Source organism: Oculina patagonica, chromosome 6 (assembly GCF_052425735.1).
Source record: "Oculina patagonica isolate OP01 chromosome 6, crgOcupat, whole genome shotgun sequence".
In the NCBI taxonomy this organism is placed as follows: domain Eukaryota; kingdom Metazoa; phylum Cnidaria; class Anthozoa; order Scleractinia; family Oculinidae; genus Oculina; species Oculina patagonica.
In genome coordinates, this window is record NC_135763.1 from 7769646 (window position 1) to 7783135 (window position 13490).

The window sequence follows — 13490 nt, forward strand, 5'->3', positions numbered from 1 at the left end:
CTTAGCATTTCTTGGACTCGTTGGTTAGAAGACAAATGAAATTCAATTTCAATATGGGACCTTTTTTCCTTTTTAAGGAACAATTGGAAGCGATCCATGCTGCAGGAGTTGGAAGGAGTAGGCTACTCCTGGGAAAGAGCCAAAGCACTAGCAAAGAACCGTGTACGCTGGAGGAAACTGGTGGACGCCCTATGCTCCCAAGGGGGTGAAAAGGAACAATGATGATGAATTTGGCAAAATAAATAGCGCTTGACGTTGACATTTAAGCTTAAAATAGGCTTTTCTTTTCCACTTTTAATCAGTTTTCACCTGCTATTGCCCTGAAATGGCTCAAACATTTCTTAAACACAGGGAATTTTTTCCCTTTTATGAACTATTTAGTACAGCATTTTTTTAAAGGAATTCCATGCTAAATTTCAAAAGTGTTTTCAGTTTTAACGCAGTCACGAGGGTCGTCTTCAAGTTTACCTTTATAAACATCCATCTGAACAATTTTTATTCTCGCCGTCATTAACCATGCTCAATTGTGAATAATTTTTGCTGTTTCCTGTTATCTAGAATTGAATCTCTGACAAACTGACAAAGGTAATTTACAGAATTTTCGCGAGCAATTATAAATCAACCAATGTTATGCACAAATGGAAAAAAGGCCTTAAAAATATACTGGGTTGATCATTTGCTTTTCTCTTTCTATTTTTAACCAAAATAAGTTGTATGAAATTTTAATAACACGTAACAAATCACACCGCACGAAAAAAAGTAGCTTCCGCAATCATCTGGATTTCATTTTAAAAAACGTTTTGTTTTGTTCTGGTTATTCCTTTTTTTAATTCAAACTTTATGACATCCTGTAAGTGTGATGGACAGTTGCGTACTCTCATTAATAACTACTAGGTTTTGAAAGGGCACCAAATTCGTAAATGCTGTCAATGACGATCTCAGCATGGCACTCAAAATAAAGCATAAAACTACAATAAAAGCTGAAAAAGTTTTCTGAAAAAAACAAAAGCTAAAGAGAAGAAAAGGAAAAGAGAAAGAAAAAGCACAAAAGCTATAAGAGTAATAAAAAGTGAAATAAAAGCTACAGAGATAAAATGAACTTCAAAAAGCCATAAAAGCAATAAAACTAACAATAGGAACTATAAAATGTATAACGAAGTTGCAATAACTGACTAAGATGATGACAACAGCTCTTCCCAGATCGCTTAGCTATGTAGATGTTTCTTTGTCAGAGAGAACAAGACAAGTCTAATTCGGCAATTTACTGGGTTTGCGAGAACCACTCCGTTGGGCAACAGTTTAATCAACTCACCTGGAACCAACCGGTTTCACTACAGTTGTTCTAATCCAAGCACAAGAACAGTCTATAGCGATTGCTGATCAAGAAAGGTACGCCTAGTCAGTAGAAAACTTCTTACGCCAATTTATTTTTTTATCGGAAGATCTTCAAGCTAAAGCTCCCTTACTGATTCACCTTTTCGCTATCAAATTTAAACTGTACAAATCAGTGACGGCATTACATTTACCAGGGTCGAACTCGTACATCAGAGGATACAGCCATGATTTCTACCGTTTATTTATTTCTTATTTAATACATGTTATATGTAATTTATTTATTATCTTTGTATTAACTTTTCACTTGTTTCAAATAACGATAGCTTACTCGAGAAAATTAGTCATTTCGTGTCGGGAAAAAGTTATTTGACACAGTGTACGATCCTAGTTTAGAATCATCCTCAGTCATATTACAAATAAATGAAATGAGATGTTTTACCTATTTTTCCAGTGTCTCATTTTATTTATTTGTAATATGACTGAGGATGATTCTACACTAGAATCGAAACATTGTTCATCCGCATTTATTTGTTCTTCACATGCAATACATGTCCCACATGTTTGTTGCGGAAACTCCTGTCCACAGAAGCAATGGGATACACTCATGCGCTGTCCCTCTGTGGCTTTGTAGCTCAGATGTTAGAGTAGTGGTCATGCAACCCGAAGGTCGTGGGTTCGAGTCCCACCTGAGCTACTGAATTTTTTTTCTCAGTGGCCAGGATTCACAGTGTCTCATTCCATTTATTTGTAATACAGTGTACGATATCAAAGCAAACCAAGCCGAAACAAATACAATTCGCGCTCATTCAAACGCTAATCTCTAGACTGAGTGTTGTGTTGCTTACGTTAATTTCGCTTAAGAGGATTTTCGCTTTTCATGATTTGAAATTCAAAATAGTAAGTAACTGAAAGTTATAATTCACACGAACAAAAACAAACTAACCTTTCTAAAGCAAAGATCAGTCTCTAATGCTACTGACTGGTCGCACAAAATAAAATAAATAGAAAGAAAAAACATTTTTTTCTACAAGGGTTGCGCAGTTTATGACACAACAATCCTTCTATTTTTTTGTTATTCAAAGCAGTAAAATATATGACCATCTGTTTTTCAATATCTTGGTAAGACCAACTGAAGACTTTGTTCTCATGCAAACTTTCACTGGGCCAGGTTTCCCTGCTAAAAGTTGAACATGCGACGTGTTCAACCTTCAGCGAGGCAACCTGGTCTCTAATCTGAGATTTTCTGAACGGATCGTCATTTCGAAGTTCCACTATTTTGAAAATGGTACAGCCGTGAAAATGTGCAATATTTCAACCAGATCTTGATATATTTTGTGGTGGAAGATTTCACTTGCAGCCATCAACATCAAGACACTAAACTGAAAAGGCCGTGTAAATATATTTGCTTGTCGTTGGTACAGGTAATCCCATTACCAATGGCCAAACATCAGAACCAATCAAAGATAAGCGCGAATTGTGTTTGTTCTGCCTTGATTTGCTTTTAATTGTAATTTGAAATTTACTGGAAATAAACTGAAGGTAGTACGTCCATTTAAAATATCAAGACGTTGTAGAGCACCATTTTCAAAATAGCGCGGAATTAAAAAAAAACCGAAATGGCGAGCCATTCAGAAAATCTCAGATTAAAACGTAATTCCATTTTTAAGGAACGTTGGTGTTCCAAAAGCAAGTGATATCATTATTTTGTAAATAAGAGTATTGAATCGGGCAAAATAAATAAAACGAATATTGGACAGTATACTGAAGAAAGGAGCTGACCTGATTTTAAACCACTGAGTACACGCTTGAATTCCTCTTCAACTGACCAGAGATTCGTCAGACCGAAAAAATGGAAATTTACGTAAAACGGACTGATGCTTCTTACATAAATTCTAGGTGCATATAAATATATTCTTTTCTTAAACTTCTTTACGTTTACCGCTTTAATTAAAAAGTGGATTTATGGGGCATATCAACGCACGGAAATATATCGACGAAGCGAACGACATAACAAACTGTACACACTAAAATGATTTTACTGTCATTTTATACAAATTAAAATACATGGATCTATAACACTAACAACATCAGTCAAATATAACTACTTTTGTAGACGAAGCCTGATCTGAGAGCGAGCTATCAGCAGACATGTTCCACGAGAAAAGGATTATGTCTTAACCCGGCGTAATTCAGGATTTTTTGTAGAAATTTATTCTTTATGACTGGTGTAAACCGAGTTATTTGTCTTAAACTGTAATATCGTAAAATTAAAACTTTGCTGTTAAATAAGAAATGATAGTCTACCTAAAAACCATAAGAAAATTATTAACCTGATAACGATGTTGACGGCAAGTCTAAATTCTCCAAACAAACAGTGAAAACAATGTATGGCAGTGATTGTGGAGAATCTAAAGTTTTAACTCAGGGTTGAAAGGAATATCTATCACCTGTCGAATTCCCAACACACATTGTTCATTTTTAAGAAAGAAAGCCGTCTTGTGGTTTATTGAGTTGGACAGAATTGGACAAAGTAGCAACGAAAAACACTGCGAGAAGTTGCCCACAAAATGCAATTGCTGGTGTTTTTACTTGGGTCGAGCCTGAAAAAAAAAAAAACACGATATATTATTAAAATAAGTGGTTAATATTCTATTATTTATAGTTATTTATAAGTTTTAAATTTTTCAAGATTAGAAATTAATGCTAAATGCTTATAATTTCGTATTTGACAGATTAGTTTGGTGAATAAAAAATGAACAATTTTTTCGATGGGCCTTCTTACATTTTGATAAAAATAATAAAATCTATGAATTCTCAGAATAACGTGCCACAATAACCTTCATGATTAAAGAGAGTCGTTTCAATTGACTCATAAAAAACCGATCACAATTGACAGATCACAATTGACAGTCAATGCAGACGGGTCAATTTTTCAGAAGTACCAGCGAAACACAGTGGTATTAACCCTATTCAGACCGGGCTTTTTTGGACCTTCTCAGACCGGGGGGGGGGGGGGGGGCTTGTAACTTCCAGAATATTTAAGCAATCACCATGAAACTTATCCTCGCAGCGGGCCGAGCCGAGCGAGCGGGTGTCCCCAAAGGGCCAGGCGGGAGAAATCGGAGCCGCAAAAAATGTGAGCGGTGGGGAGACGCGACGGCCGCCGCGCGCGGTGGCAGAGGCGCGAACATCAGAGAACGAGGGGGGGCCCGCAGGGGGGCGAATCCGAGCCTCACATCGTCCGAAAAAACCGACCCCCCCCACGCCACAGCAAACGCGGAACTGCGAATGCCACTCTGAACCCATGGCAGAAGGCGATCGGACCCACCAGAGAATCACCCCTGGCGCCCGCGTGCACCCGAGCAGACACGAACCCCCCCCGACTGAGCGCGCGCACACCCCCAGACACCGAGCCGCCAGCCCCAGCCCCCGCGGCGCAGCCACGGCAGCAGACGTCGCGGAGCGTGGTGTGTCCGCGGGGGGGGGTGCGGCGGGTGGAGTGGACGTCCGCGGAGGGCCGTCGAGGGACCGATGGCTGAGTCCGACAGGCAAACCAGAGCCGCGAGGCCCGGAGTACGTTTACTAGTAGGATGTATTGTACGTCCGAAACTCTTTCTTTTGGTATACGTCACGTGGGATGGTGACGTCACATCACGTGACAATTACATCATGATGTCAAAACAGCCGCCATCTTGGATCCGCCATCTTGGATTTCAAAATTTTTTCCAAAATGCCAGAAAACCACCCAAAATCATTGCAAACTACTCAAAATGAATAAAAATGTGCTTTAAACCCGTAAAAATGTAAAAATAATGCCATTTAAGTTGATTTTTATTAACAGAAACACGCAAAATTACAAATTTGGGAAAACATGCCTGTCAAAATGCCGTTGCCATGGTAATGTCAAGTTCCTGACACATCATCCAACCCTACCAATTTGTTGCCAGATAAATTTTAGGAAAACTCAGAAAGTTTGGCAGCGTTTGGTTAAATCTTAAAAAAGTTATAAAAGTTCAAAGTCAGCGCGGGCCTCAAAAGCCCCCCCCCCCCCGGTCTGAATAGGGTTAAAAGGCATTGTACTGCCTCTGCCAAGTTTTTTTCTTCGATAAATTAGCTTGGATGTGTTCAGTGACAAGAATTTCAGCGAAGACGGGGAACGCACCTGTCATCTACTTCCTTTAATTATTTACTTTGATTTTTTTTCAAATCGTTTACAATTTGTGATTCTCGTCCTCATCACGTACCAGATCAGACGACGATCTCCGAAAGATTTCGTTTAAACAATTTATTCAATTGCAGGATAATCTGGTTAGAAATATTGCCGTATTGCTACTCGCACACACCATGTACTTTGCATTCTGTATTCGCTTGTGCCGTGTAACCATGTCTGTGTCTTTAGTAGCGATTGTCAATAGAGTGACGGAAGTGATCCGGAATTGGTTTGGCTCTACATTACAACGTTCTCTGATTGGTTTAAAAAAGCGCGCGGTACCTAGTTGACCAATCAGATGCAAAACCATATCGGCTTGGTACTGCGCGCCATTTTTCCCACGCCATGCGCCGGCTACGTTTATTTCCTTCGTGTTCTCTCTACTTCATTGTGTAAATTGCGTTTTGGTTATTGACTCTTAAATAAAGACAACGCTAAATGATGAGACGGAAATTTTTGTTCTGTTTCTTGTGTTACAGCGCCCGCTTCAAGACGACATGGTCAGCAATTTCAGCACCAACGTGTGTGGCCTTCCCTTGTGGGTTCCAGTTCCAAAGAATGACACGTTCTCGCAGCTAAACGAAGTAATTGTTGCTTTAGTTAATGCACCTATCTGTGTCTTCGCGTTCCTGAGTAACCTTTTAATCATCTTAGCGGTGATTAGAACACCCGCTTTACAAAAGCCGTGCAACATTCTACTGTGTAGCCTGGCCTCTGCTGACTGTCTGACCGGCGCCGTAGCTCAGCCTGTATTTGTTGCATGGCGTTTGATGCTTCGTCGCATTTATTGGTCGTGTGCGCACCAGGTAGAGCTGTTTGTGCTACGTGAAGTTACTTTGCTGCTAACTTCAGGGTGGTCTTTTGTCAGTATTGTGGTTATTAGCTTTGATCGTCATTATGCCCTATCACGACCGTTGATATATCGAGTGAACGCTACTAAAAACGGTAGGTTGTTGATCCATAGCGAGTGATTTAAAAAACACACAAACTTCACAAGATCTGCGCCTGGGGCGGTCAAAGCGTTATGCTAATGAATAAAAGGCACGATAGCTCAGCCAATGAACTGAATTGCAACATTTACATTAAAGCCCTAGTATAATCCTCCTTATCACTCATAATAGACGACCATTGGACGTATGTGTTGTAGCATGGACCAGCTCTTGAGATAGTTTGGGTACTAGCTGTTGTTGACGCCCACAGAAACCAAGATTTTGTACTGTAATTTGTTTATTTATTTAATAGCTGTGCTCCCAGCGGCCCATAGGCCCGAAGAGCGGAGCCACATACACATAGAAAATTAACAGAACCATGCTTTTGGTTTTTCATGGTCATCATGGCTAGCAGCATGGTTCGCGGGCGCGTGCGCCCTAGTGACGAACGACAAACGACTTATTTACGTCGCCCCAACATAGGTTAACTTCAACTTTCATCTTTGATATTGGACCTCCATGTTATGGTCAATTGGCAGCTGTCAAAACAAGGTGTCCGCTGACCAGTATCACATGACAATATCGTGGGCTCAGATTAAGAACTCATTGAGGTTGAATGCTTTTTTGAAGTTTACCGCTTGACATGGTTTCTATTGGGCTCAAAGTCCTATATTTTTCTGTCAACGATTAGTAAATTCGGATTTACAAAAAGGGCAAAATAAAAAACCGGGGAGCTCCGCTTTTAGGCTTGGCTAAATCTATTTAATATGTTCTTGTTTTTCTTTTTTGTTTTATTCACAGGAGCGGTTAAACTGGCCGTATGTACCGCAACGAGTTGGATTGTTTGGACATTCATTTTATACTTTTTTACGCCTCCCTCGACATCATTCATCCTTTTCTTAATCTGCGGGGTACTTTTTGTTGTGATTCCAATTATCAACCAAATCAGAATGTTCCTTGCTATTCGTAGACAGAACAAGATGGTTCAAGACTCAGTTGCTACTCAGCAGCTGTCAGCGGTTATTCGTCGGGAAAAGAAAGTGGCTAAAGACATGTTACTCGTCACCATTCTCCTTTTTGTAACAATAGCTCCGGGTTTTTTACACACCTTGACTGCATCGCCAAATTCTCAAATTCACAACCTTCTGTTTTCTTGGGCTTACACGATGGTGTACTTGAACTCCTCGGTAAACCCTATTTGGTTTGTGTCCCGAAGCAGAGACTTAAGAGAAGCAGTAAAGTCGTTATTCTTATAAACAAACTTCGTTCATTGTGTAAAATCCATGTGACTTTTTGCATGTGACTTTTTGCACAGGAATCGTTCATTACACGATATAATCACAGTAATCTCATCCTCTCCTGTTTGTCGACTCTGGGGATAGTTTTTGAACGAAAAAAAATCGTTGTGAGTGAGTTGCAGTGAGAGTAGTGAAATTGCATAATGAAAAAATTTCAGCTATAGATAAATGCATTATATATTTAGTTTCATTTCCGTGTTGTGTTTGAATTTTAGTTGTGATTCAATTAAACCTGGCACGTTCGTAACCAGATTAATCCAACACAGCTGTCCCTGTTTATATTTGCGCTCTTCAGCGAATGACAAGCAGAGCCCGCGCTGTTAGAGTTGCCCATGTTTCGAAACATGTTTCAATAGCACATGTTTCGATGTAAAACATCTCTTGCAATCTAACATGGTATTCCATTTAGAAAATGCTGTCAGTGTTAATTAGTTTATAGTGTTTTTTACTCCAAAACTCGACTGAAAGATGCTTGCGTTTCGTAAATTAATTCTAAGCCAATATCCGATCAAGCTATTACTGTAAGTGAGTCTGAACTAAAATGTCAACATCAAGGGCTATTTATTTTTCTATATTAAAAGAAGCCTGAACAGATTCAAACGAGTTTTAACCGAAGAATCAGGAGGACATAATCGAATAAGTTTATATGGTAAGCAGTGTAAAAACTATGTTTTTCTTAAATTTTGTTTAAATGAAACTAGTAGATACAAGTACATCAATTTGATTTCCGGCTTAATAATTAATTCTCCCTTCCGCGGTAATAAAATTAAACTTTTACAATCCGAATGCGGCGGATGTCGAAAAACATCTGCACGCTTGATTCGATGATCAATTTTTGAAACTGGGGGACCAGATCTACTATATAAATAGAGGTTTGAGCTGAATCGAACTTTGTGATGCGAACTGTGGGAACATTTGAGAAGGTACATGCACATGCTACTTTTTCTGCGCTAATATGGGTGAAGGGGTACGGGGGTGTAATCTTTAACAGGAAAGTCCAAAGCTGTAGGTTACCTTTTCGTGAAATAATGCTCTGCCCTGCGTACATTTCTATGGAATTTTATTTTCCATGCTGTGGCGTAGCGAGCCTAATGCGAACTTTGTAAGGCTGGCTAAACTACGCGATCCTGCAATTCACAGCTGTCACTCTACCTAGTGTTTCAAAACGATGAAAGGAAAGCAGGTCACAAGGAAATGTTATGAATAAATGTCTGCAAAAACGTTTGAATTAATAATTTATCGCCAAGAAAGCGTCCAAAGACCGTCACAGAAAATAAATAAATGTAATTTTTTGCTTGTTTGCTATATCTACATTGTATGCCGTAAAGGATATTTATTTAGGTGATTATATGTTTTTTTGTTAAGCATCGAGAGTTTCGTTTTGATATTCTTTGTTTTTTCCTTGTCCATGTGCATATCTCTTTTTAAACTCGCACAAGTTTTCCTAGTTTTTAACTGGAAAGCGAACTGCTGACCATTTCTTTCTCTCGCAAGCAATCTTAATGTCAACAAAGCAAGCTTACGAATTACCGACAAAAAAGTAAGTTTATAAGCAAAATTTCCATTTTTCAAGCTTTTTTAGAAAACGCACACAAGCGCTTACACGTGAGAACATATTACATAACCGAATTTTATTACATAAGACTAGAAACTGTTTTCATGCATCACGTGATAGGAACATTAAATATAATCGAATATACATTAGACTTTGATCAGTCCTTTTTCGAAGAGAAGAGGAGAATACAAGATTTCCTTTACAAAGTTTCCATCTAGATTACGATACAAAAATGTGTTGTATATAGGCAAATAGTACGAATTAAACGAATCTATTTAAATTCAAAGTCTCAAAGTTCATTACAATTTATTCCAAATGCAAAACAAATTAATTCGGCAAATTGGGACAAATAAGCTGACTCATTCCAGGAGGTTTTTATTAAAAAAGCACATTTTTAGCCGAGGGCCCTGTACAAACATTTTAATATCACGATAAGTTCAATTCATAATGGTGTTTATGGGCTCTCGCATAAAAAGTTGACTTGCAATACAGAAATATAGCTAGCTAAAGGAAGATAACCTTAAGAGTGAAAAGGCTGGGTGTATATACAGCTGTTTGGAAAAAGGTTTTCAAAAGGAAGTGTGAAAGCGTACGCACCAGTACCGAAAGGCAAAAGAAAAAAGAAAACCGCAGCACGCACTTACACGACATGAAATTTTTTTTGAACTTTTCCTTTTAATTTTAAACCAGTAATGCAAACTATCTTTAGCCAAAATAAAATTAAGAAAAACTTTCCAAAAGGTGAAAGCACCAGGCAAATGCAAATGTAACACAGGCAGGAAGGGAACTTGTAGATTTGTTTTCGACTAATATTAGACGACCATTCGGTCTAATCACGTAGGCTTATCGCATCTTAGTCCAGTCACTCTATACTTAGACCTTAAATCAATCAATACAATTTATTTACCCTCAGAGCTGACGGGGGCTGACTAGGACCCTTGCCAAACATATGCTAATATGCTGCGAAAATGTAAACTAATTGCAACAGAAAGTCCGATATCGCCAAACTGTTCGTTGTGTTCCCCTTACCGACATATCAAAAGTCTACCAAAAAGCAGAAAACAAATCAATAAAAAGTTTCTAGCCAATTTGCATAATTCTAAAATAGTCGCTTGTTTTTTTGTTTTTGTTTTGTTTTATAGAATTAAAACAAATTGCAACAAGAAGATTATCTTTTATAGATATGTTGTTAAAAGCCCAAAACAACATGTAGTAAAAAAAAGCTACCTTGGGGAAAATAATTTATTTCCTCGTCGCTCTTAGCTAATATCAATAAACTAAAAACGGCGGCTTTTTTTTGACGTTGTGTAAGTGTCACTTACAGGCACATTAACTCAAAACTATTACGCAAAAACCCTCCTGACTGATTTTAAAATTCTCTTCAAATACGTGTTTTATGTGCACTGCCTGATACGATTTCAATGAAAGTTTGAGAGGTTTAAAGAACGGGTAGAAGGAAGTAAATTATTTATTATGTTTTTTCTACTGGGCCAGAACTATGTTACCCTCGTTAAATAAGTCTTTTATTTTATTATTATTATTATTATTATTATTATTGTTTTATTTTTAAATACCACCAGACAGTTGAATCCACGCAAGAGCACTCCAGGTTGTCAGTGGACTGTTTTGGTGTCCATCTACTAATTTTTAATTTTAAAATTACATTAAAATTCACTATTTCTTTTTTTTATGTATTTCAAATTCTCTGAAAAAACATATTTTCACCCAAACATCAGTCTGTAAAAGAAAGCATTGCATGGAAAACACGTCTTTGCAGAGAAATAACATGTTATAAAACAAATGATTTGTTTTAACAAATACAAAGGTAAAGACAAAATGTTTTGTTATAATTCCAGAAAACACAAACATGCGACCATTAACCGTTAACCATGAATTAACCGTTTTCCTGTGGGTAGATTTTGGTGAACTTTTGATATGTTGGTCAGGGGACACGAAGAACAATCTGGCGCCATTTTTCGTAGAATGTCCGAGGATGGACTGTCTATCCGACAACGTTTCTAGGAGTATCATTTTATTTCTGCCATCTCGCTGAAACACAGTACATTTACTTCGAACAAGCAACGGTGAACTAGGCTAAGCACTCTATCATACCTTGCGTTATTGTGCGGCTCTCTCCTCCGCAGCGGTTCCCGATGGGGCGTTCGTTATGAAAATCCGCTGGGTGAATGCAGGCGCTTAAGAAGTGAGATCCATTGCGTGGTGAACCTCTGCCAGAAGCTTGTCGTTTTCTCGAACATCCTTGTCGTTTTCTGGTACACTGTTAAATTTCTCAGCCCTCACCGATTTTGACAGCTTGAAATTCGGCGAAAATCAGTTCAAAGTGTGTTGCTACAAGTAGGGCTGTGTTTTCTGCGAAGAGTTTTCATATTAACCGAAAAAAAAGCAAAAATCTTAGTATCCGAAGGCTCCTGTGGAGGAGAGAGATTGTGCGGTACGTTTCTGTAGCACGACCTTTCTCGAAAAGGCTGCGTTTGTAAACACTTGGAACATTTAGTAGCACAACAACCACAATTGCCAAGTAACGGGACGCCATAAAAGTTTATTTTTTCTTTCATAGAAAAATGGCTGAAAAGGACAGCAGCGGCCATTTCTGTGGTGTGCCTGAGTGGTTTGGAATTCCGGGAAACAGTACTGCTTCATACATCAACGATGCTCTGGTGGCTGCAGTAAACGTACCATGCTGTGTATTTGCAATACTCAGTAACCTGGCCATCATTGTGACGATCATCAAATCACCTTCCTTAAAGAGGCCATGCAACATCCTCATGTGCAGTCTGGCCGCTACTGATTGTCTGACAAGTTTAACAGCTCAGCCAATTTTCGTAACTCTGCGGTTAATAATTCATCGTGGTACTTCATCATGTAGTAATCAACATAATCTGTTTTCCGCTTTTTATGCTTCCATGATGTTAACGTCTGGATGGTCCTTCGTCTTTATAACTGTTATCAGCTTTGATCGGCATTTTGCTTTGTCCAGACCAATGGTGTATCGCACCAGTGTGACAAGCAAAGGTAACACTTACAGAAGCTTTGAAATACGGTAGAACCCCGTTAACTCGTTAACCGGGATTCAACTGCATCATTTGGCAGGCCAAATGATTTGATTCCTCCTCCTTTCCTTCCTTCCTTCCTTCCTTCCTTCCTTCCTTCCTTCCTTCCTTCCTTCCTTCCTTCCTTCCTTCCTTCCTTCCTTCCTTCCTTCCTTCCTTCCTTCCTTCCTTCCTTCCTTCCTTCCTTCCTTCATCTATTCATTTATTCATTCACTTATTCCTTTTTTCGTTCGTTAGCTCGTTCACCCTGTGCACTCCCTGAAGTAATTCTTATGTTTTTTAATTTCCATAGATACATTTAAAAGAATAGCCCTTACTGGAGCAAGTTGGTTTCTGCTGAGTGTCATCGCTCAGTTTGCTCTCTCCGCCCTGCCCGGATTAATTTTCTTCCTCACTAGTGCGGTTATCTTCATTGTTCTTCCCATTGTCAATCACGTCAGAATGTTCTTTGCCATTCGTCGCCATAACAACCAACTCAGTGGAGCAGTTGTACCACTACAGTTGACAGTGGTATTTCGGCGGGAGAAAAAAGTGGCTTTTGACATGTTCATTGTTTGTTTGTTTCTTCTGCTGTCCCTGGCACCATCGATTTTGAACAAAATGATCCAGGCTTTATTTCCAAAGGTGTACTCTACCTTGCAACCGTGGGCGTTATCAATGGTGTTCTTAATCTCTACTTTAAACCCTATAGTTTACACCTTGAGAAACAAAGAGCTACGAGATGGACTGAAGTCTACCTGTGCTTCGTAAGGATGCATGCTGAAGTACAAATTTGACTCATTTTTTTGAAGAACCACCTTTTTGGGTACAACCTCTTTGTACATCAAAATAATTGGTATCACAAGAGAATACTGCTCAGTAGTTTTAACTTGAAAGGTCACCCAACGGTTTTTAACCAGAGACCTGACAGTTAGTACCACTTTGTCCAACAATATAAACAGTAGAACATTTAAGGGGGTATTGCAATAGTTTTTAATTGATTGGTCACGTGCCAAGCTTTTATCTAGGGGAGAATTACTTGTCCTGCCTCTTCCTTTAACTTGCCAATTGTGTGGGAAAAGGCATTCGTTGGATAAGCCAACTTAAGTGCGA

General features: G+C 38.8%; 2 protein-coding genes across 2 annotated transcripts in view; both read left to right on the top strand.

The window, feature by feature from the left end:
- The first annotated feature begins 8404 nt into the window (after window positions 1–8404).
- Window positions 8405–13490, top strand: part of LOC144658493 (adrenocorticotropic hormone receptor-like) — a 40385-nt gene continuing 35299 nt past the window's right edge. Inside the window, exon 1 of the mRNA XM_078518921.1 lies at window positions 8405–8421. Coding sequence (XP_078375047.1) covers window positions 8419–8421 — 3 coding nt within the window. The 5' untranslated portion in view covers window positions 8405–8418. The remainder of the gene's footprint in view (window positions 8422–13490) is intronic.
- Window positions 8640–13490, top strand: part of LOC144657636 (melanocortin receptor 4-like) — a 6007-nt gene continuing 1156 nt past the window's right edge. The window contains exons 1-3 of the mRNA XM_078517989.1: window positions 8640–8695; window positions 11906–12360; window positions 12691–13490. The exon at window positions 12691–13490 is cut by the window's right edge and continues 1156 nt beyond it. Coding sequence (XP_078374115.1) covers window positions 11910–12360; window positions 12691–13148 — 909 coding nt within the window. The 5' untranslated portion in view covers window positions 8640–8695; window positions 11906–11909 and the 3' untranslated portion in view covers window positions 13149–13490. The remainder of the gene's footprint in view (window positions 8696–11905; window positions 12361–12690) is intronic.